Raw genomic sequence first — 26,131 nt, forward strand, 5'->3', positions numbered from 1 at the left:
TTTATATCCGTTAAACTTATGTTGGTGAAATATAATTCTGTATTAGTGTTCAGCTTTTAAAGATGTTCTTCATTCTATCATCTCAAAATTCTCTAAAATTTGTTAGAAAGTTTTAAGTACATTTGGATCGAGAGAGAGAGAGAGAGAAGCTGTATACTTTTAATCTTAAATGTTTAGAATTAATTGGCAGCGATGGGATGGTGGATTGTAAAATCGATGGCCATACTCCACAAAACAAAGCCCCGATTTTGGTATTATGCCATTTTAAAAATAGATGGTTGGAAGTCTGAAATTTGTTTTCCTTGCAGTTTTTTTGTGTTGATTTCGAAGGAGAAAAGTTTCACTGTTTGATCGCTTTGGCTTTGTAGAAAGGCACAAAACATAACTTTAGCCAAACAAAATTTTGCATTAAATTTAATTATGTAAAAACAATAAATGCGTCAATTGACCTATTACCGATTACCAATTAATCGTCGAAAGATAGTTGGCCGATGCCGATTAGACAATTTTGTAAACCAGTTTTCTTGTTATTTTAAGTAAAGTTATATTCTGTTGAACTAGCAAACTCAAATATTTTTCCTTTTCTCAAACAATGGCGTTTCGTGTATTTTTTTTTGCTTTTTTTCTCTTTTTTCCTCTGCATTTATTTTAAGATAAATGCAGAGGAAAAAAGAGAAAAAAAGCAAAAAAAAAAAATACACGAAACGCCATTGTTTGAGATTTTAAGATAAATGCAGAGGTTTAATTGATTTTCCTTTTCGTTTTGCTGTATTTGCAATGCAGATATTTATTTAAAAGTTTTTTTCTTCTACGGAGGTGTGGGATTTTCCCTTTGTTCTAGATATGTTTTTTTTCTCCAAAAAATATGTTCTTATTCTGCGGGGGAAGGCGGGATTATCGTTCATACGTCTTTTTTGAAATCGGGTCGCTAATCGATCAGAGTTCGCGTCGCACGCTAATCAGCTGGGTTACGGTAGCGTGATCGCTTGGCGAGTTAGGCGATTAAATCAGTTGGTGAATTATTTTACATTTTCAACCAACTGTTTCAATGCCTTTTTTTTTATTATTATTTTGCTGTATGATCGTTTGTAGCCTATTGTGGCCTATTAATCGGTGCATACCTTTCTTTATTGAGATAATCATTTTTGTTTGATCAGGAATACAATGCATTGAAAAAAGTCTTACAAAAATACTTCAATGCTTGCAACTTTTATATAGAAAAATTATAACTATCTCTACTGGTAAACTGCTGTGTTTTAAGAGGTAATTTTTTTTGTCACTGCAATCCGACTGTGTTTATGATAGTCAATGATGGATTGGGGACTGGTGGTATCTATGACATAGCTGTTAAAGAATAATGCACTTCTAAATTTTTTGCACCCTCGTGACCCGATAAAATCTTTTATCTTTATATATAAAGGGCTAATCTCTGTCCGGATGTCCGGGGTAAACGGCAAAATTACTGGAGGGATTTTAACCATGTCTTCACCATAGATAGCTACATAATCGGGGAACAACTTAGGCTATAATTTATCGCTAAAAAACTTAGTTTAAGAATGTCGTGATCGAAAACAATAAATGTCATGTAATTTCCACATCAAATGATTAAAGATTAAACACATTGTTTTGAAAACTCGTTGCCTAACAACAGCAATATTAAAAGTAATCATAATGTAAATTTTGAAACAAGGCCTCTCTGGAGCAAGCATGACATTGCTTTCTTGGGAATTGCATCCTCATCTTTATACATAAAGGGCTAATCTTTGTCCGGATGTCCTGAGTAAACTTCAAAACTACTGAATGGATTTTAACCATTTTTTCACCATAGATAGATACATTATGAGGGAGCAACTTAGGCTGTAATTTTTTCCTTAAAAACTTAGTTGTAAAAAGTTATGGTGGAAAACAGTGAATTTCATATCAGTTCCCCATTAAATAATTAAATTCGCAACTCCAATAAATTATACGGGGCGCAGCAGCCACTGTCTAATGGCGGATGAGAAAAGGTGAAACAAACAAATGCAATAACTTATAACTTGCTTTGACGTTTTGTGAATGACAGTACTTTTTCATTATATTTGTGCGAAGCTTTCTTTTTTATTCTTCTGAAATTACATTACACCACAAACTGCTTGAAGCCGGAAATTTACCCTAAAGAAAACTCGTGGAATGGAATGTTTTTCCTTTTTCTTTAGTATTGGTAATCGCCGCAAGGTAGCTTATTCGAGCTTTGAAGTTGCGAATATAAAACCCATTGTTACAAAAAATTCGCTGCCTAACAACAGCAATAATAAAAGTAATCATAATGAAATTTTTGAATCAATGCTTCTCCGGAGCAGACATGAGTTTAAAGTCATTTAAACATTTGGAAACTTTACTTTTTGCATCCTTAAAAAAACATAGTAGAGAGCTTTTTTTTCTTTTGAGTGTGTACTATTTAATTAAATAAAGCGCACGGTTTTTTCAGTGATCTTTGTTTTTGTTATTTCATATTTTGGAAATTCTTCAAATTTTTCTAGGCTTAAATTTGTGCTTTCGTTTCTAAATGAATATTCGTTCGTTCTTTATACTTATTGCTATTTTACTTTAATGGGTAAGGAAGAAGCTCGATTTTTAATCACGTCAAATTGATATGTTTTGAGTTCTTTCAGTTAAAACAGAAAACGAAAGGAAGTAGCGATTGTTTCTTACATTTATTTCTGACCCAGGCAACGCCGGGTATTTTTGCTAGTTTGATCTATAAAGAGCGATACTTGTTGGGTCTCTGAAGCAGTCTCTCCCGAATTTTGCATTTTTCCCGTCACTAGATATAGTCGCATGCACCTTTTCACATAGTGTTATTGTTCACACTGTGTTCACAATATTAGAACAAAATTTCATTCAATCTAGTAATACTTTTTTGAGAGGGAGGATTGTCATTTTATTATTCATTGTCTTGAAAATTATTTAATGACTGGTGTTTTCAAGTTTTAATTAAATATTTTTACACTTAAGGTTTTAGATGCTTATTATTAAGAATGTATTTTTATAATTGTCTGAAAGACAGATCATACAACAGTGAGTGTTCTATTTAGACTGATTTTTTCCAATTTATTGAACTTTGACTTTCTCTTGCCATTCAACTTGGCAATCAGTGGCAGCGATTGGGGCTTTTAGGGGGGGGGGCAAAAGAAAAAAAAAAGCCATGGGACATTTATCGGCTGCAAAAAATGGGAGAAAAAAGAAAGAGAAAATGCATAAAATTTTATTAAGGCTGGTTTTGAGAGCATTGAAGCAGAAAAGTGGAAATTTATGTAAGTCTAACAACTTAACTCACATTTTTACTAAGATTTTGATGAATTTTGTACACAATAACTTTCCACGAAGAAACTCTTAGACATGAATTAGACATTATCTAACACGAAGTATTTTGAGATGTCACAAACACTTGGCCAGGCTATTTCATTAAACGAGTATGGGTTGTTGAAGTAAATTGATGTACGAATATCTAAACAATGAATACATAAACTAAAAGTTATTGCTCATGCTAAATAATGTTTCATAAACACAGATATAGAAAATAAAACAAATAAAACTATGTCCTGAAAATGTTGACATTTCTGCTTTTTTTAAAAATAATTTCTCGTTTTGGTTCCTAAATTAGAAAATAACCATAAATTAACTATTAAAAAGGGGGGTCCCCTCTTGCCCCCCTTCCTGAATCGCCGCCCCTGTTAGCGATTGCGCATCTGTGAACAATACTCACTGTGTGGATGTGAACTTGGTCTTCAAATTTAGCAAATAGCTGTAGTGACAATACGCCTGGATGCATAGCTACTTATTTTCTTGATGGAAGTTGAATTGTCAACTTTGGCTGGTGGACACCTTCTTTCCCTTCTAGAATACCTTACTACCGCTCACTCGAATCCTCATCTAGTAGTGATGATTTTTTAACTATGCACATTTGATTTTAGTGATTTATGCAATTCCGAATTTTTGAACGTCTGCAGTAATTTTTGTACGGTTAAAAGTATGCTTGTTTATGTGTTAGTTTCCATTTTTATTTTCATCTACTAATGTGACAAAATTTTCTCTTATTTCTTATGGTGGTAATTCATTTTTGTGATTCCATTTGTTTTTTCATAAAATTTATTTTTCTTTCACTGTCATTCGATTTAAGTATTGACTCTTGTACATGGTTTATTGTGTGTCATAGAGTATGCAAGGTATTTATATAAATGTTTTCCTGACAAACTGTTTTCTTTTTCAGGTTTACTGCACAGAGCCTTTAGTGTGTTTCTTTTTAATTCAAAGGGAGAACTCTTGTTGCAGCAGCGATCTGATGCCAAAATTACTTTCCCAGGTTTGTCTCTATCCACTTTTACAGCATTAATACTTTTTCCAATGTTCATTGTTACACACTCATGATCAGTTATGCCATCCAACTAAGTCAGTCTTTCGATTTATGATCCGAAAAAATCATTAATGTTTCCTTTTTTTTGTGGAAAAGTAGAACAGTTAAAATAGTGAAATTTTATCGAAATTATTTTCAGAAACAATGCCCAATATTTTGTTATTTTTTATTATTCATGCAACAAACATTTTGCATCTTCCAAATTTTTGAGGAGGGGGGGGGGGAGCTTGTCCTTACACCGTAAAAGTTTATATTTTTAAATTTATACTTGTCATGTTTGATGGATATTTTACATGAAATTAGCCTAAATTACACACCATATTGATCTCCTACAATGCAGAAGATCACAAACTGGATGGTGCAGCAACCTGAAGTGTCTAGGTGTGCTGTGATAAAATCATGATATCAAATCTTTTTTCTTAAAAAAACAAAAACAAAAATGCTGTGATAGATAAGATACAATTGAACAGGGTTCGTACAGACCTTAAAAAATACTTAATTCTTGTTTTTATTTTTTAAGGACCCTTAAAGGTGCTTAATTTTATTTAAAAGTGTTTTATTTTTGTTTTATAGGTACAAAAACACAAAATATTAGTTTTTCAGAGCATAAGGACAGAGCTAAAAACACAATGTGTAATAAAAAAAAATCTAGGATTTTAGTGATTAGAAAGTAGAAAGAATGAGCAAAATTTTTAGAATCAAAAATGAAACTCTGAGGTGCCAACTCTCGAAATTTTCAGCGGAATCTTCTTTTTTATGCTTACGGTATTTTACTGTGAGAATTCCTGAGCTGTGTGAACCTTGTCCCTTACAGATCTTTGCATTAATCAAAATTTGTATCTCATGAGATTTTGTCTTCAATTTTTACTTTAAACTCAGCGATGAATTCAGTAGATTGCAGGAACTGCAAGTCTTTTTAAAAACTTCTTAATTTTATTCCCCATAGCTTTTTAGGTCTTCTAGCTCTAGAATAAATGCAGAAATGAAGTACTAATACACAGGAAAGCAATTTTTCTTGAATTTTACACATGTTTAATGAGAAGTTACTTGACATTTGGCAAAAAAAAGAAGACATTTCTCGGTGTGTTAAATTTTGATCTATGTTGTAGTTGAAAGCAATTCTCATGAATTCTCAAAGAAGTTCTCTATACTACTATTTTCTTAATGCCTTCCCTGTAAAAATTAAACCTATGTTTTGGAAACATACCAACAGTTCATACATACTTCACTGAAAACTGTAGGCCATGCCTGAAGTTTCAATTGTTTTGCATTCTGTAATTCTTTTAAAACTTTAAGAAAAAGTCATTTAACCCAGAGGTTCTCAGAATTTAGACCACCATGAATCTCTACCTGAAAACGTGCCAACTTTGCAGACCCCCCCCCCCCCCGCCTCAGAAAAAACTTAAATAATACATCTAAATCCTATTTTCTAATGTCTATTTACATTTGTTCTATATATTTATCTAGTTTTCTATACATTTTTTAGTACTTTTGTGTAGTTTTTATTAGTTAACATTATTATTTTGGGTTGTGAGCATAAGAATTAATTCAAAAATTCAATATCTAGGATTAAACGTTATCATATTGCTTCTATTACAAGTTTATTAATAATAACAAACTTATTGGAGTTTGTGCAAAAAATAATGTGAGCTTTAAGCAGGAAATTATTACTAATAAGGTAAGGCTAAGGCTGAACTAGCAATATACCAACTGCCCAGTTATGCTCATCATCAGTCTGGAATAGACAATAGATAACCAAGCTGTTCGCAGTTAGTTTACTGGCACTCTTAGCTTCAATAAGATGACACCGCCTCCAATTCAGTTATTGTATGTTCCTGACTGATATGTCCATATTAAAGACAAACTGCAGTTTCTGGATGGCATAACCAGGCTGTTGGTATATTGCATCTAATGTTAGCTTTGTTTGAATGAGATCATTCTTCATATAAGTTGTATAGTTAGGATTTGAAATTACAAAAGAAAATGTACAATTGTGCAAAATTATGTGTTAAAAATGTGATATCAGGCTTTATATGTGTATAAAATACCAAGTTAGGATTGACAATATGGGTTTAAACCAAGGGTTCTTATGGTATTTTGCTCTCCTGTGTGTAGGTAAACAAGAGACTTATGTTTTCTCAAAATGTGCTTATAAAGTGTTTTCTTTATGAACTAAAATATGGCTAATTACTGTGCACTTGAAATGATTTTTACTTATTTTACTCTTATTAACAGGGTAGCATTGCAGATTTGCTTGCGGACCCACAGGGGTCCGTAGACCACACTTTAAGAAACTTTGATTTTGCTTATGCTATTTTCAACTGGCTTCCTTTTTAAAATTTTAATAACTATTTTATTTTTTTACCATTTTGGTTATTAAATAAATATAGTTACATATTTTAGGAAGAATACTAAACAGTTACATAGTTAAGGTGTTTTAATTTTTTTTTGGTATATTTACTTTGTGTTAAAAAAGAAAATTGATGTGTTTATTAATCCTCCACAAGCCCTTTCAGCTTAAATTTGTTTAGAGAAAACAATTTCAAAAAATACTGAAATTAAAAAAGAAAATAACATGCAAATTGCATCAACAATCCATGAGCAAAAGCTTGTTCCTATATTTTAACTACAGCAAAAATCTTTGCAATTTCAGATAAATGTGCAATGATTACATTATACTAAAATTGCGAGAGGTGGTTTTTTAAAAATATTTTGTCACATGATTATTTAGACTTGAAAGGTTAAGTTTCAGCGAAAACTACATTGAGTCGGCAAAAAAGTAAAAATGACAAGCTTTGCATTCTTTATTGCAACCCTACTCTTGCCAATTTTCAATTGAAATTAATTATAGCTGGTGTTGTTTTCTCTGATCAATGGCTGCTGAATAAAGTAAAACCATGACCTACCCACTTATTTAAGATGTGATCTGTCCAATGAGACATCTATCTTGACAGCACAAAATTGAAATGTTTTACCTCTTTGGAATTTCTTAAATTCCAAGGTGACATATTGAAGCTCTAGAACCAATGATGCACTTGCTAATTCCATTCTTCAACTTTCCTCTTCATATTGCCCCTTCACGAAAATAGACACTTCTGAAACAAGACCAAGCCAAGGGTCAACTCTTCGCTTTCAGACTTTATCTCATTCTAAGAGATCTATTTTTGCTGTGAATGAGTCATAATCCTAATGTTATATCGGATTTTCTGAAATATTCTTCACATAGTTGTGCTATTTTTCTCATTCATTCTTGGGCCTTTAAAAGAACAATGTGTTATATATATTTTTTAATGTCCTTTATTTTTGTTGAGTTACTGCTTAAGTAGCTTTGTAAATAAATGATATTTTGACTCTCATTTATGCTGTTAATTGGTTTCCTTTTATATTAGGTTACTACACAAATACATGTTGCAGTCATCCTCTGTTCATTGCCTCTGAACTAGAAGAAATCAAAGCTCTTGGTGTGAAAAGAGCAGCTCAAAGAAGATTGGGAATTGAATTGGGAATTGATCCTGCCAGTGTAAGATACTGTTTATTGATATTTCAAACTGTTAATAGGGTTTTCAGTCAAGGGCGCCCATATAGGGGGCAAGTAGGGGCTCAAGCCCCCCTAGAAATGAGAACTTCCTTGTTTTTAGTGCTTTTCTCTTCGCAAAAATGTAAAAAAAATAATCTTTTCCAGCCTTTAATGAATAAGTTATAAAAAATGTCAAACTTTAATCCGTACAGAAATCGGTTTCCATGGGCAAAATATTCTGCTAAACCATGAGGAAAATATCTGAGCCCCCCCCTTAAAATTTTGCATATGGGCGGCCATGTTTCCAATGCTGAATTCTGTGGTATACCACATGATATTTAGCAGTATTGAGAACAAAATACCACAAGATTCCTAATCTTGTAAAAATTTTCCATGGAAACATTTTTTACTTTTGCCTCTCATAAACTGAATATTTCACATGCATTATCTGAAGTTTGAATCACCTTCCTCGTACGTCTCCAAGAAGAGCAAGAAAAACTTTGTGTCTCATGTGATGAATGGTGGATTTACCATTTAAGAGCACAACAAAAAGTAGAGTATATTTTTCTGATAATGAAGTGCTATTTTTATTTGAGGTTTCAGTTTTCATACGTTCAGCAGTTGAAAAAATGCATAAAAATTACAATGTTTTCTAAAACCGTAATTAAAATTTGAAACCCAGAAAATTTTGTTTAGAAAAAAAATGAAAAAGTATATTACAGATTGTAAAATCCGTTGAATTAGTCTGAATGTAGTGTTTAAAGCTTCTGAAAGTTTAAGGAATGCACGCAAAACTTTTAGTTTACAAAAAGTGCACAAAATTTTTCTCTGAGTAAAAAAAAACTATGAAAAACCGGACATTATTTATAGTCTCTCACCGGTAGAAAGTATCTACTGATCAGTGTCACCATGGTGCTAATATTGTAAATGTGAGTGATGCCTTGAAAATTATTTTGGATGAGGTGAACAATCTGCAATGTTCAGCACAATTCTAAAAGAGGGGATAGAAACTTGGATTAAACACCAGACGACTCACATGGCTGTGAAGTACATTAAGCTGCTCAAGTTTTCGAATGTCTCTTTAAAGTGAGAGGTAAAATTAGCAAAGTTAGCCAGAAACTTTTACTGAGACTGCGACTTGGTGAAAACAATCAGCATTGACCCTCTGCTGTAATGAAGCAAATGCACTGAAACATTTACCAACATTTATGAAGCAACAAGGGTATTCTTAATGCAAGTTAAATTGGATACAGCAAACACAAATCACATAGACATTGTATTTGTCCGAAATTTGCATTTATTGAGCAGAAACCAAATACGACCTCCATAAGAAAAAAATCTATTTTAAAAGGTGATAAAGTTCATGGGGATGTTTTGCAAAATGTTCACGATTATTTAATAGTCAAACCAACTGCATTGGAGCCCCATCATGTGTTTTCATCAGGCACATTATTTTATGTACAAAAATCCTTTCCCACACCATAGGGCTGAGCGATGTAGGAATTTCTACATCGTGATGCATTGCCAACCTTACATCGTGATGTAGGGATGCATCACGATGTAAGTTTTTTTAAATTTTTTTAACTAAACTTGCTTGTATAACAGTTTTACAAAATATATACAAGGTATGAAAATTATATATCATGTTATATACGAATTAACATATTTTAGCACCAGAAGGAAATACATTATATTATTATATTAGCTTTTACCCGCGGTTTCACTCACATTCTTTCAATCGATTCAGGTTAATGGTCAACACAGGCAGGGGTCAAATAATTACTAAAAATTGGTTTGTCCCCAGTTTCACCGACATTTCAAACTCCCCCCCTTAATATCAAAAGGTATATCAACTGAAAACTTGGGAGGGGTAAATGAAATGTCGGCAAAACTGGGGGGCACCCAAAAAATTACGCAATACAAGTCAGGAAAAGGTATAGGAGTAGTAAAGAAGTTAGTAAGGGTAATTCTTAAAAATTCCAATTCGAGTGAGGTCAACTATTCTTAAATAAAGTCAAACATTTCCCTTATAATCCCGATCCCATCGAATGCTGTCCAGCACTATGCCTTCTATCTAAATTATTGCATATGCTTCTCTCTGGAGAAAGGAACGGAGCTCAGATGATGCATGTCCCTCCTGAATAAATAAGGAGAAATATGCATAAAATGGCAATTGTCCCAAAATAGGTTCAACAGTCACTACTAATACTGATTTTCTAATAATGTACCTTTAGAGTGAGAATATTAAATCTTAAAAATCCTAGAAATCAACTGTTTCTAAATAACGTCAACGATCTTGTTTGAAATATTAAAAAGTTCAGAGTAAAAATATACCATAAAAATCAGAGTAAGCACAACAATTTTTTTTTTTTAAAGTTCCTACTTCAGTGAGGACAATAGTACAAAAAACTTCACATTTCAGAAAGAGAAACATTCCCTAAAGTTTCTATAAGAATGGTGATATCAGCGTTTTCAAATAACATTGACCTCCCTCTAAAAATCTCCATCATGATAAACTCAAAACATCTTCATGAGTAAAAGGTCAGATAGCGTAAAAAACAAATTGAAAAAAAGAACAATGTTCTCTATTGTTGCCATTAAAGTATGGACATTAATTCCACAAAATCCTAATTAACATCATTAATCCTTAAAAACACACACACACAAAAAGAAAAATTAAAATTAAAAGTTTCATAACAAATAATTCGGCAATGCGCTAACGTAGTCGCCTGGCGAGACTAGAGATAAAAAAATGGATTTGGCGGATTAATTTACATATTAATAGTACCTATAATGTTATTTGAGCGTGTTGTGTTACTAATTTGGAGGATTAATTTTAACTTCAATACCTTATGGTATTTAATGATTTTTTTACTGAAATTAATTTGGCCAAATATTTACATTTTCGTACAATTTTTGTAATGACGGTAGCGCCAAGATTTTTGAACTCTCGTCGCGACCACATTATCTTAACACTGCCCATTAAATAAGTTCTAAAAATTATTTTATTAAATTTCTGCTTTTATTTTTGCAATTGAAAGCAGTGTTAAAATGTAAAGTAATAAATCAAAATCCATTATTTATTGCAAAAGGACCACATTACCATACATTCGCCAGAGAATGGCCAAGTTAATGAAACTATGTAAAATGTTTGCTTAATTCAATTCATAAGATATGATTTTTAATTCCGAGCAGAAGATTTTAAAAAAATGTTCTGCGCGTATTTGGCCGTTCTTGGCGAGAAATAAATCTTTCTCAGACGGTAATCGGGGGGAGGGGGGCAGGCTCCATTTAATGGGTTTTATTTTGTTACCAGATTATTGTACATTTTATCGGAAGTTTTAAGCTAGTCTTCTTGCTACTTTTGAAATCCATCGAAAATTTAAAAAAATCTTTACCAAACATTTTTTTTTTTCAAAGTTTGGGAATGTATTTTGATATTTGAGACTTCGCGAATTAAGCATAATGATTATTTTTTGATGCATTGATGATTAGTGTTAAAACCCTTGGCGAAAATTGGAACATTTCTAAGATTATTTGAAATCTTCCTGCCGAAGTTCAGGGTTGGCTGAGTAATACATAAGGGCCTAGAAGTAAAAGGTGTTGATATATGTACCTGTATATATATATATATATATACAGTAGAGCGCCGATTATCCGAACTCCAATTAACCGAACTTCCAATTATCCGAACGGTGTTTTTCGCCTTTTAAAATTTTTTAACCGAACTTCCAATTATCCGAACCGTGTTTTTCGCCTTTTAAAATTTTTTTCCGAACTTTATGCGAACGGCATATTTTTCATCCAAAACCTAATTTTTTTTTTCTGTCCCTTCCAACCAAGCTTTCAATTACGTACGTACTCTTTTTTTCACCCTGTTATCTATCTTTTTTCTTTTCTTTCTTGGCATACAAATTTTAATCCGGAAACTGCAAGGTATTTTTGGGGAGTTTTGTTAGTGGGAAGAGAGAACACAAAAGGTTTGAAGAAAGGGGTTGAGAAACCAAGGTCAAAGCACAAAATTCCTGTTTGCATTCTTCTCCCCCCCCACCCTCGCTGTGGACACGTGGGGAAAAACTGGTTTGTGTGACGTATCTACGTTGACAAAGTGAGTTGCTCAGAATCATGTGCTCTGCTTTTTTTAGAGTTTGTTATCGTCGATATCGGTTGCTAGCCGCTGTTAATTCTTGTTGTTAATAGAGTTGTTAGTGGTTGTTACTAAAGGTTTCTTGATAGCGGTTGTTGATTGCACCAGCGATCTAGCTCATTTCTTTTTCTGCAACGAAGGTGAAAAGATGTCTGGAAAGCGAAAAAGAGTTGTTCTTTCGCTAGGAGACAAAGGAAAGATATTGAAGAGGCTTAAAAATAATGAAGCCGCTTCAAAATTAGCAGCGGAGTTTGGTGTAGGAAAGTCTACAATATCAGATATAAAAAAGAATGAAGAATCAATTATGAAGTATTTAACGGGACTTGAAAGTGAGCAAGGAAGCTTAGATAGAAAATTGATGAAAAATTCCTTTGATGATAAAGTAGATAAAGCTTTGCACATGTGGTTTTTGCAGAAACGCTCATCTGGTCATCCCATTTCTGGACCCTTATTATGTGAGAAGGCACTATTTTTCAACGAAAAGTTGAATGGAGAAAATACTAATACATTTCAAGCAAGCTCTGGGTGGCTTAGAAATTTTAAGCTACGGCATGGTATACGCGAAATCGGATTGCATGGTGAAAAATTATCTGCATCTACAGAGTCTGCTACGAAATTCGTAAAAGAATTTATTGAATTTGTAAAATCAGAAAAATACGAAGAAGAATTTATTTACAATGCAGATGAGACCGGCCTGTTTTGGAGATCTTTACCCCGAAAAACATTAGCGTCTGGGTTCGAAAAAAGTGCTTCTGGAACTGAATTAAACAAAGAAAGAATCACAGTTCTTAATTGCGCAAATGCAACCGGTAACCATCGAATACCATTGTTCGTGATAGGACATTCAAAGAAGCCTCGATGTTTTAATAATTGGAAAAATCTGCCAGTAATTTACACTTCTCAAAGGAAGGCTTGGATGACATCAGAAGGTTTCATTGATTGGTATGATCACACATTCATTCCTAAAGTTAAGACACATCAAGAAGATATGAAGAAAGAGGGCAGAGTACTCCTACTTCTTGATAATGCACCTTCACATCCGTGTGCAGATACCCTTGAACGGGAAAATGGGAAGTTCCGAGTAAAGTTTTTGCCACCTAATGTTACATCACTGATACAACCCATGGATCAGAGTGTAATAGAGACATTTAAGCGCTTTTATAGAAAGCAAATGTTGAGAAAGATGCTTCTATCAGAAGACACTGAAGAGCCTGATTCCCAGAATGCCAAAAACATTAATTTAAAAGATTGTTGCATTATGGCTGCCGATTCCTGGAAGCTTGTAAAATCATCAACGTTAAAAAATGCCTGGAATAAAATTTTAAACAGGAAAAAAAATTGATACTGGAGCAGAAGCATCTGATAAGGAAAATGAGGAGTGTAAAACTATAAAAGAGATGGGAAGAATCCTAAATTATGAGGAAAAAGAAATTAATGAGTGGCTAAATTGTGACATGCAAGACCCTGGATATCAGATTTTAAATGACAATGAGATTGTGGCTGAGATTGAAGGCGAAAATGAAGAAAATAAAAATGAAATTGAAAATGAATGCTCTGAAAATGACCCAGGTCCATCACATAGCGAAGCCTTTAAATGCTTCGAAAAAGCTATGAAATGGCTCGAAAGGCAGAAAGACGCTGATCCTATTCAAGCAATGCATTTAAGAAGCATTAGAGAAATGGCAGCATTGAAAAGAATGTCTTCTTTGAAGCAAGAAAAAATCAAAAGCTTTTTTACTTAAATTATAATCTTTTTAAAAAAAAGACAAAAAAAAAGTTTAAAAAATGAAAAAAAGACAAAAAAAAAAAAAACATTTTTAAACACGCCAGCACTAACATTGTTGCCAGTCCTAAGCCTGGATAAAGTGTGAAGGTTTTTGTATAGATAGGGATATCCTTTAAATTGTCTGTCCAATTATCCGAACTTTTGCTTATCCGAACTAGGGTCGGTCCCGACGTGTTCGGATAATCGGCGCTCTACTGTATATATATATATATATATATATATATATATATATATATATATATATATATATATATATATATATATATATATATATATTTTAAGTGTAATATAAAGCGCTTAAAAAACTTCTTTAAAGCGCTTAAACAATAGGCCTGTTCTTGTCTTTTGAAGAAATTTCCATCAGTAACTATGAATCTGATGCAAGACAAACTTAACTTTTTTTTTTTTGAAGGTGATTTACATTTTCCAAAACGGCTCAAACTCAAATTAAGCAACTGAAGAATTGTTTTGATAGGAGCTTTCTATTTTTAGAAAAACGGCTTGCACTTGAATTTGGTAATAAATTTGTGCACAAAATTTTCATTCTTGTGCATTCATTCAAGTTTCTTGTGCTGTTATTAGGTCAGAGGGTTACTCAACTCGAATCTGAAGCGACTTGCACTCCCAGTTGGTTATATTTCCATATATCTGTGCCAAATGCAAAATGTAATGAAAAATATGTCAAAAGCACATTTAAATTTGTTATTTGTTAGAAATTTTAGAAGTTTCTTAGAAGTAAAATTTTATGAAACTCATAATTTACTAGAGTCTGAATTCTTTAAAAGTGATTGTTCATGATGAAATCATTACCTGAGACCATTCTGAAGTTTAAAGTTCAATGCTTTTTGCAACTCTAAAAACATACATTTGTATGTTATATGCTGTTTGTTCATATGCTTTAAGGATAGTGTTTATTTATTTATTTATTTCTTGGCCTTTATTTTGGCTTCGCTTTGTTTATTGTGGTCAAAAATAGACAACAACTACTTTTAAAATGACTTTTAGTGTTGAAAAGAAATGAAGAAACTTTTTAAGTAAAGTGTTTTTATAAAGGATAACTTTTTGTGAATTGGGAGTTCAAACCTATTAACTGAAAACATTTTTCCCTCAAAATCTTAAAGAACAAGCTAATGGTAACTAAACAATATAATTAAAATAGAATTTCTTACATTGAGGAAGTTTGTAAATACAACTGTTTATCAAATTTCAGATTGCTGCTGAAGATTTTCTGTACATGACTCGCATTTTATACTCAGCTCCATCAGATCAAAAGTGGGGAGAAAGAGAGATTGATTATGTCTTGGTGGTTCAGAAAGATGTGGATCTCAACCCCAATCCCAATGAAGTGAAGGAGTGTGTTTATGTTGCTAGAGATGATCTCAAAGGATTTCTAGGTATGTGACAAGACCATTTTTGTCTATAATTTTTTCTTTCTGGTGAACAACATATTTCCCTAAAATATAAACCTAATTGCGATCAAAAAAGTTGAAAATTGCAAGTTTTTGAGGCGTTTGATTACATTTTTATATTTTTCTACCATTTTTTTTTTCACATTTCTTGCATTAAAAATAGTATTTTTATAAGTAATATTATCAAAGAGTTAGGTTCATATAGAGTATAATTGAATAAAGAATATTCACACAAATTTTCAGAACGAATGGTCAAAAACTCTTTGAGCTAGAATTCCCACCAGTCGAAAACATGTTGTTTCGAGAAAAACATGTCAGAAAAAAAAATGCTGTACACGTTTTCGAATCTTCACAGTCACTTTAAGTGCTCATAGCATCAGAACTAATCAGAATTTTTGACTGAAATTTTGGCAAGATGTTCTTGAATAGTTTTACTAATGTTTTATGACATAGAAAGAAAGTGGATTTTTTGACCGGCCTAAACTGGTTTCCACCCTTAAAGACTATTTCTTAGCTTACATTATCTGTCATAATCCCTGCATTTCGCTTTCAGCATTTAATTGTTGCCAAAAACAATGAAAAAAAGAATAATTAAATTGTTAAGAAATTTAACAAAGTAATTTCAAGGCAGAACTTAAGCAAGCATATACTTGCAGGCGTTTTAAAAAACTTTTTCCTTTTCACTATACTTGTTCATAATTGTTTTTAATTTCAGACTTACAAGGTATCAGTATTGAAAAAAAAAAAAGAATGGTAAATATAAGTTATTCTATAAGGCCTGTTTCTTCTCTCAAACTTTAATTAAAATTTTATTGGCTGCTCCAGAATTTACCTTAATATAATAATATTATGATTAATTGCAAGTGTTTTAATCAAGAAATTATACTTTTGTTTTATTTCATACTTTTTTGAGCAAATCAAGCTTGTACAAATATTCTTAGAATTAAAAAACATCTTTTTTATATTTTATTATTCCTATAATTTCATATTTGTTGTATTATGTGTTATATTTAAAGTGAATGAGAAATATATCAATTAATCTATTTCTCATAAGTTCTAATCTGGTAAATTACAGTGTACCTTATTTATCCAGGTAGGAGGCTGGAAAACAGAGCAGTTGTTTTTAGTTTTGACCAGTTATTTGGTAGCTTAATATTAATCTTTTCAAAATTATTAATTCTGATATTTATTGTCATATTGTATGGCCAGCTACCTTACAAAACCTGAAAGTAGTGCGTAAAAAAAAAAAAAAAAGAAAGAAAGAAAAAGGATGAGTTTAATATTTGAAGAAAAACATTCTTTATATGCTTCATTAAAAACAAAATAACAATTTTTAGAGCTTGTTTTGTTCGAATATTGTCTGTTTTTTTTTTAAATAGTTTTAAATTGTTTTATGTTTGATAAATGCATAACTTAAATTGTAGAATATTTTGTGCAAAAATATTGTTACTTCTTTTCCATTTTTTAAAATTTACTTCTTATTGCAAAGAAAACTATATTTAATTTCATTTTATGCATATTTGTCTTTATTTCAATTTTCATTTATTCATATTTCTATGCTATTTTTGTTCACCAGTTTTCAAAAGGTGACTGCAGATTACCCTATTATAATCTAAGCAGATTTCCTCCAGGCTCATCATTTCAAAGTTTTCTATGAGTTTTTTTTTTTTTTTGCGAGGGGGAGGGGATATATTTAACGTCTCTTATAGTAAAAAACAACAAAATGCTTACATGTATGCAGAATTACATTATGGTTCTGAATCCAGGTAGGAGGCAATTGACCCACTTTTGATTCTTCAAATTACGGGTCTTACTTGAATTTATGCTCACCAATTCAAATAGTGGCTTTGAGTAATCTTTTTTTACCTCAATTTGAACAAGGAATTTGTGTATCACCAGTTTATGTAATAACAATAATAGTAAACAATGCAAAACAAATTCTTTATATATTTTTAGAAATTCTTTATTCCAGTGTTTGTCATTGTTTGTTTGTTTTTTTTTAAATCAAATTCATTACATTTTAATTTGTTTGTTTCTTTTCCAGATGGAGTTAAGAACAAAGGATATAAAATTACCCCATGGTTCAAATTAATTGCAGAAACCTTTCTGCCCAAATATTGGGATAACTTGGACAAATTAAAGCCACATCGTGACCATAAAACAATTCATGCATTATAATATCAAAGGTAACTTCAACTTTTTTCTTCATATCATAAAATATTTAAAACACATCGTAATTTTGAACTACTTTCATAGTTTGTGTTCATCACTGCAATAAAGAATTCATAATCAGTTTTTGGTTAGTGAAAGTTACTAAATAAATTATACTGATTCACTTTCAAAGAGCATTTGTGCGTTCTTTCGAAAATCTCTAAAACATTGAAATAAACTTTCATCTCAGGAAAACTTTTTTTTTCTTAAATAAGTATTTGGGTGTTTTGAAATTATGTAACTGCATATAAATGCAAATACAGTTGGCTCTTTGTTTTGGTGATGTTCCAGATATCCGTATCTGTATCCGCGGATATCTGAGGGAAAATAAAGATTTGTATCCATATCCGTATCCGTTACTTTTTTGACGAATCTTAAATGAATCATTTCTATTCAAAAAATTTTTAAATATTTGAATAAAAGACTCTTAAATTCCATTTAAATTAGGTTTTATTCCCTATTTAATTTATAAGGCATCATTTCAGAAGCCAATTTGTATCCCCCACCCCACCCGTTGCAAAAAGGAAGGAGAAATAAGTTTTAAAAGTGTGTATCAGTGTGTCTTTTTGTGACATCGTAGTTCCTAAACGGATGAACCGATTTTGATAGTTCATTTTTCGTTCAAAAGTTGACTTGATCGAAAGTGTTCTTAGCTTGGCCTCATTTTTGTAGAACTTTAATTACCGGAGATATTAATTAAAAATTGACTTAACGTTTTTCACAATTATGATGCTAAAAATTTATCTATACGTTAAAAATGTTGGCCCTAATTGAAAGAACGAAGTTTTCTGCGTTCAATATTTATTTGAAACTTCCAACTTATATACAGTACACTATTAAAACTACAGGTTGTATTTGGCACTTTTCAAGGGTGAAAAGCTTGTTCACCAGCGGCACTCTATACGGTGCCGAAATTGCTCCCTTAACATGGGCAAAAAACTGGCACCCTTCATCCAGCGTGCACCGCGGTGAAAAATGGAACCCTATGGCAGAACATTGGCACCCTCTGTTTCCTGTTGCTGAGCCCCCCCCCTCGGTTTTGTGTGCATTTCCGTAAACAATTGTGAACATTCTTATTTATTATTTTGAGTTATAAAAAACTAAGTCTTGGTACATTTTCCACACTGAATAGTTCTGAAAATGATTAAAACTTGCACTTTAAGGCATTTGATCACATTTCAACTTTTGAACACAGTTTAAAAGTGTTCATGATTTAAATTTGTCTGCCGTGCACTAATTTTGGTTCATCCACTTGGATTGCTCAGTAATTTTAATATGTTATTGACATTAACTGCAGCACGACTGTACCGAAAGTGAAGAGTGTAGGTACTATTTGTAAATCATTTACACGAACAATAAATATTCAATTATATTGCAATCATGGAAAAATAAAATCGTTTCATAAACGTTCAAAATTTTAATCAAGAGCAACGTATTAATATGTACGTACATATGATTCAACATTTGAATATCCGTATAGAATATAAAAGAGCACAAGTCTTTCGATAAATTAAAAGCCAAAATAAATTCTAACGAGTTATTCATTTTTACTATGAGAGCTACTTACTAGAGTGACGAAGAAAACTCAGTCATTCGCTTCAAGCAATAACGCAGAGGAAAGCTAGTTAACTAAGACACGAGATAATAAATAAAAAAAAATCGAGACGAAGAAGGAATTTTTTTTGTGCTTTTATGTTTTTGATATTCGCATCATCGTAATTAGAGTTTCCATTCACTTGCTGAGTGCATCACATTGCTAACAATAAATCTCTTAGTTAAAAATCCACAAGATCACTGACAATACAAGCAAGTAAAACCACATATTCAAAATTAATAGTTGAAATAACTTTTCAAATATCATCTAATTTAAGCGTACATTTTGATTATTAAATGTTACTTCTCTGGTGCTGATAGCTACTTTTAATTAAAATTTATGCATGATAGAAATAGCAAATGTACATAATGGCTAACTGAAGAATCAACATACCTTTGAAACACTTTTAAATATGTTCAAAAGCCTTAAAAGCTACACTATGATCAAATGCCTGTACTTACGCGAAATTTTGAAGATTAAATTGCAGAAACTTATGAGTTTTAATCCAATTTTGTACTTCATTCAATGGGAAAGTGCATGTGCGTAGTTATTCTTTCGTCCGCCATTGATTGTGGTTGAATGATGTCAGAGTGGAGAGCGCATTCGTAAACGTTTCACCCATGCATTTAGGAGGTCTGTCTTCACATTTATTAGCGTATTTCACCTTGATCACATTTCCTAGACTCCATTGCACCCTGAGGTTGCGTGTTTACACCCCAGGGAGCCAAATAGCTTGTCAAAGGCACGCATAGTTTTGACAGTGTAGGAGCTATAATCTTGTTAAGTAAATTTTAATTGCAATTCTAAGCCTTGATACGCGTGATTAGTAGCGATTTCACTGTCGGAAGATAAGGAGAAAAAGCTCAATGATTTAAAACTTTTACCTGCTATCATTTCATATTTGTTAACAAATGTATTCCGCCGAAATTCATCTTAATAATGAGGTCGACTCTCTGGGACATGTTTTGTTTTTTTAATTTTTAATTTAATATTGGTTTTTGTTATTGATTTGGGGTTTTTGTTATTCCTCATTTTTGTTTTTCTCGGCATCCTTCAAAAAAAAAAAAAAAAAAAAAAGTGAGTGTAAATTCTCTATTTACTGTTTGTAAAGGTGTTCCCAGCTCTGTATTTCGTCGGTCGGAGTAAGTTCGGTGGAATAGGTCAACGCTGCAATTGAGCAAAAATAAAATGCGAAAAATTATTTCTAGCCTGTCCAGTAGCAGCTTTACACTCTTGCTCCTGTATCCTACATCTACCGAGTAAGCTAGAAATAATTTTTCACATTCCATCTAAGCATTAATGCAGCGTTGGCCTATTCCTTCCAACTCTCCCTCAATTTTAACAGAGATTTCCTTAAAGAGTAAATCATAGTCTTGATTATATTTTTGCCTCAGTTGACATTTTTTCAAGAAACTGCCATTATTCTGATGGAAATATCTTCCGTAACAAATTTTACACTTGGATAGTTGAATTGGGAAAAAAAAGAAATTGAGATCCGTATCAGCGGATCTTGACACTAATGATCCGGATCCGTATCTGTATCCGCGGATCTACTTTTTTAACGATCCGGCACATCACTACTCTGTTTAACGACTTTCAAGGGACCACAAAAAATCGTCCTTAAGTAGAAAATGTCCTTAAATAAAATGCTTTTAATGCTACAGTGGACCATCTGGGACCGTGAAAAGCCGTCTTTAAATAGAGAAAGTCGTTAAATAGAGCATTGTTAAACAGAGAGTCAACTGTATTAATAATTTTATTAAATTAAAAGATGAAAGGGGGAAAAAATGAAACATATCTTTGGGGAAAAGTTTCCTGGTTCCAAATTTCTCCTGAAATGTGTTCTGTATATTCATAAATGCTTTGGTAATCTAAATGAAAGCAATTTCCCTAACTAATTTTTAGAAATATGAAAGTATTTATTTCAGAAAATTATCAGTGAATTTTTTTATGCTTTTTAGTAAAACATCACCAAGTGAAAGTTCTAATTTGTGTTCTAAAAATAACTTATCTTGACTATATTAGCTGTCATTTATCAAATCGAAATTTATACTTATCCTTTCATTCAGTTATTTGTACTTTAAAATGATTGAAATGGCTCTTTTTTTTTGGTGAATTTTTCTTGTTGGTATGACAAAGCAGCTTTTCTTTAAAGTTTTAATAATGGAAAAGGTATAAAATATAAAAGTTCATACATTTTTAAAGAAAAACAGGCATTCTAAAAATATTTTTCTATGCAGTAAAGAGATGCTTTCAGTGTTACATTATATGAAAACTTTAGGTATAAGAAAGATGTTCTTTTACTATTTATTATCTTATTTAGTTTGTTCTATATTTTTACTGTCAGTATTTTAGTAGTTTTGTAATTTAATCATTTTAATGTTACAATGCTATGTTATTTATTTATTTATTTTTTTGGAGGTCAAAGACTTTGCTTTGTTAAAAAAAGAAAAAACAACGTTTAATCGCATAAAATTGCAGATTACTGCATACAAGTATTTGGGGGCAACAAGGAACCCCTTTTTCAATGCAAGATAAGTGAGCTTACGGATGTCTTTTCATCCACGAACTCACTTATTTTGCATTGAAAAATTGGTTCCTTGTGACCCTGAAACACGTGTATGCAGTAATCATTTTGTGTAATTAAACTTTGGTTTTTCTTATTTTACTTTTCAAGCGCAAAGGCGTTTGTTCAGTGGTGGATTGGGTAAAGAAATCAGCCCTGGCATAAAGGGATGTCGCTGCCCATAACTTTGAAAGATAGTATTTTTTACAAAAATGATTGGGAAACAATGTCACTTAAGTATGAGGAAATTATTCAAAAAATTTTAAGTACTTTCTTCAAACAAAATTAAACAGATAGGATTCTTTTCTATGTTTTAATGCTGAACAATTGATACAAGATAAGCTAAACCTTTGTTAATTAAAAAAAAGGTGATTGTAATAATTTATTTAAGTATTTTTAAGTGCCAGGCGCTCTATTGTTTATTTCTGTAATGATATCTTCTAACATTGCTTCAGTTAGAATAGGGAGGTTATTAGAGAGGTGAGGGATGTGTGCGACCCTAGGGTGGTCACAAGGAACATGGGGAAAACTTTTTTCAACTAATCTTTTGCGGCACCCCCCCTAAAATGTGCCAATAGACTGGAAAATGTGATTTGCAAAGTTTCAAGTCATTTCGATGATATTAACACGTGCCGCAAAGAGGCTAAAGTTACAAAAAATAGCAATTTTTAGCAAAAAATCGTAGTTTTTAAATCTGTAAAAACAAAACTTTTCATTCTAGAAACTTCGTTCTGGTTTCATTTTATAGGGAATTTTATTCTCTTTAAGTCTAATCTTATTTAAATCCTTGTAAAAATTGATTGAACATTATTCAGGATTTTCGAAGTCAGATCGTAGCTAATATCCTCAAAATCGCGTAAAAAGAATTAATCATTAAAAAATAAATTATATTAGTTCTTTCAGTTGATGGTTGTAACCCCCTTACAATGCTAAGTAATCAGAGCAAAAACAGCAATATAGCAGAAATGTATACAGTGAAACCCCGTTACAACGAATACCGATGCAACGAAATATCCGATTTAACGAAAGAAATTTTCAGCCCTGATTTAATTTCCATTACCTTGCTTGAATTTCATTACCACTAAAACCTCATTACAACTAAAAGTTCTGATAATTTGAAGTTCGTAGTAACAGGATTTCACTGTACAATAGTAATGTCTCTAAAACTCAAAGCTAAAACAAACAACTGCGTGTAAAACTTTTGAAATTAGCTGTAGAGGCCATAAATATGGAATGTTGCTTTATTCCTAGGTGGTCAGAGCTAAACAATAGCTTTAAAATCCCAGTCTTGTAAGGGCTTTCGACCCCCTAGAGAAAGGAAAATTTACGATTCCCGGGAAAGTGGTCTGTGTTCTTAGACGGGGACTTGTTAGGGCTTCTGCAGTGCAAAACTGTGTTTTGTGAATACAGTTGTTACAGAAAAAGTTTTTGTATTTAGCAAATTACTACAACATTTTAGAAGTTGGATTAAAAGAAGATTTGATTTGCAAAATAGGTACGTCCACTAATCCTCAACCAGATATTTTTCAAGAATTTCAGGATGAACGGTATAGATAAGAAGCTATCCCAAAGCAAGTATAGAAGATTAAAAACAAAATAAGCAATCCTGGTGAAATTTCAATCATTCTTTTTGAGAAATAAAATCAGCAGCAGCCTAGGGATGACTGCAAGCAATTCATTCATCTTTGCCTAACTTGTTTAGGGAGTCTTTTTCTAAACAACATTACTTTTCGAGTACCTGGCGCTATTCATTGCACCAGATGGATGACAAAGGCCGTATGAGGTAGTGAGAAGCAAAGGGATGTAAGTGGACTGTATAAAGTTCTCTATAAAACACGTTTAGAGTTCAGATCCTAGGCTTTCATTGAACTTTTTTTCTAAATCATGCTATATAACAGCCCCTACCAGAGGTACTAGCACCATCTCTTGCCCCTAAGCAGTGTAGAGGTTCCCCTATTATTTGTTCTGATTATCTCCAAAATTTTAATTCTGTCAATTACATCCCTTTGCTTCTCACTGCCTCATATACTCTTTAAAAATATATCTTTTCATGGGTCAGCTTTCCTTAATCGATTTAGAGATAAAAGGTATTGAAGATATTTGGTTGTTTATCATCGATATTTACGGAAAAGTATTGTTTATGTCTGCAATCCAACTTTGGCCCCTAACCAAGATCTTAGTAAAATCCTTGGTTGAATACTAGAATATTTATGAAGATGATGTAGGCACAGAACTACATAAAAATTATTAGCCATCTGTGGTCCTGAACTCAGAGAAGGTTGCATTTCCCTTTTTTGATGATACTTAAAAAAAAAAAAAAAAGAAAGATCAAAACAAGGGAGGCTGCAAAATTAGTAGGAGATAATGAAGATGATTGTCATGATAGGGATACAAAAGCACAGCTCAATCTGAAAAAAACTTAGTTTATTGGACAAAGAAGTAGATTTTTTCATTTCTCCCAGTGGCGTAGCTAGACCCGACTTTCGGGGGGGGTTACTTCTTTTTACATATATATATATATATATATATATATATATATATATATATATATATATATATATATATATATATATATATAATATATAATATGTATATATATATATATAATCGCTTGGAATTTTTTCCTTTTCTTCTTTTTTTTTTCTTTCTCTTCTCTCTTCTTTTTCTCTTTTTTTTTTGAGACTAACGTTTCGGGGGGGGTTTTGTCCCCAAAACCCCCCCCTTAGCTACGCCCCTGATTTCTCCTCCAACTATTTAGAGATTCATTTTTTTTTTTTTTACAGAGATTCGAAATTGATATAAAGTTTTTAAATACTGATCTTGATGAATAGTGTAGAAACCAATATTATATTAAAGCTAAAAAGATAGTAAGCTGTTCAAAGGTTGTCAATGTCACAGCTGAAAGAGGTGAAACTAATTTCTAACTAACTTATTTCTATTACGAGTTATGTCTGAATGCAGGCACATTTTCAAAATATTAGTGCTGAAGACGCAGTTTTAAAAGATTTTGGTTGATGCTAGGGAAAGGAGAGATTCTAACAGCATCAACCAAGAAATTTTTTAAAATTGAAATCTGAAAAAGGTGATTGTGTAAGCTTTTTTTTTTCTTTTTTGATAAAAACTAGGACATCTACAGGAATTCAAAAGTTAAGTTCCAAAAACGAAACTTTTTCCGATCTTTGATCATTTTGGGAAGAGGAGTTATGGCAGGGCTCTCTTTGGAATTTTTTCGAAATTGAAGCATTAAAAACGAGATTTCTGACGTGCTTTACTGATGATGAGAAAGAAGGAGGGAGGGGAGGGGACTTTCCTTGAAATTTTTCGATGCTGTAGATTCGAAAATGGAGCTATAAACAATCTTTCATAATGTTACTAAGAAGAGAGGATCGAGGACTTTCATCCAGTAAACAATCGAAACTTCGGAAAGAGAAAGAGAGGGGTAATACCTAACAAGGGAGCCCATATGGGGGGCGGAGGGAGGGGCAAGGGTTGGCTCCAGCCCTCCCTTTGAAATTAGAACTTCCTTGCTTTTAGTACTTTTTTCTTTGCAAAAATGTAAAAACAATTCTCCTCCAGCAATTAATCCATAAGTTATTAAAAATGTCAAATTTTAATTTTAATAACTCTAATCTGTACTGAAATTGGTTTCTATGGAAAAAATATCCTGTTAAACACCACGGGAAAAATATCTGAGCCCCCTCTTAAAATTTTGCATACGGGCGCCCTTGATACCTAATGCGGAAAGATGAGGTTAGTGGACAATGAAAGATATAAAGGTCAGGTGTACCTGTGAGTCCATGACACCATGACATGAACTTTTACATGATACAGAATCTGAAAGTGAGAAACCAAGTAGATCAATAGGGAAAGGACCATGGAAAGTTGCCAAAATTGTTTGGTGTGTGGTGTCTAGATTTAAATTTGAGGTTTAAATTTAATTTCTGGGAATAGGTCAAAAAATCTGTCATGATGTTGTTATGGGAAAGTGGGGATTTTGGGGTTTTCCTCCTTTTTTTTTTGAGATTGAAGCCCAAAAAAGGTAATTTTAGACAATCTTCGATGATATTATGGGAAGGAGATGCTTAAAGGGCCTGTAAAATTTTTTTGACACTGATTTCTGACCCTCTTTAATGATGGGGTGGGGACGTTTCTTGGTCAATTGTGGCAGAAACTCTCCTCGAAGTTTTTCAAAGTTGAAATCCCAAATACGCTGTAGTAGGCCATCTTTAATAACGTTAAACTGAGGAATGGGGGTCGGGAGTTTTCCAAGGAATTCCTTAAAAAGCTAAGGTTTCAAAAACGCACTTTATGCTAGTTTTGGTGACTAAAATGAAAGTTATAAGACTTTTAGATCCCTCTCCCCCCCCCCCCCTTTTGGCTATGTCCCAATCTTCTTTTATTTATTTTATTGATAAAAAATATGAAATGCCCTCCAACAGTGTTCTCTTTTAAAACCATTTACATTTAGATTTTCCATAGTAAAGTTTTCAATTTCCAGTCTAGTATTT

General features: G+C 32.2%; 1 protein-coding gene across 2 annotated transcripts in view; it reads left to right on the forward strand.

The window, feature by feature from the left end:
- The window catches only part of LOC129231885 (isopentenyl-diphosphate Delta-isomerase 1-like), a 59,146-nt gene that overhangs the window by 30,835 nt on the left and 2,180 nt on the right, over nucleotides 1–26,131 (forward strand). For both annotated transcript variants that reach the window (XM_054866275.1, XM_054866276.1), the window contains exons 3-6: nucleotides 4,250–4,342; nucleotides 7,783–7,913; nucleotides 15,054–15,237; nucleotides 17,297–17,438. In XM_054866275.1, the coding sequence (XP_054722250.1) occupies nucleotides 4,250–4,342; nucleotides 7,783–7,913; nucleotides 15,054–15,237; nucleotides 17,297–17,430 (542 nt within the window). In that variant the 3' untranslated portion in view covers nucleotides 17,431–17,438. The remainder of the gene's footprint in view (nucleotides 1–4,249; nucleotides 4,343–7,782; nucleotides 7,914–15,053; nucleotides 15,238–17,296; nucleotides 17,439–26,131) is intronic.

Source organism: Uloborus diversus, chromosome 1, assembly GCF_026930045.1.
Source record: "Uloborus diversus isolate 005 chromosome 1, Udiv.v.3.1, whole genome shotgun sequence".
Taxonomy (NCBI): domain Eukaryota; kingdom Metazoa; phylum Arthropoda; class Arachnida; order Araneae; family Uloboridae; genus Uloborus; species Uloborus diversus.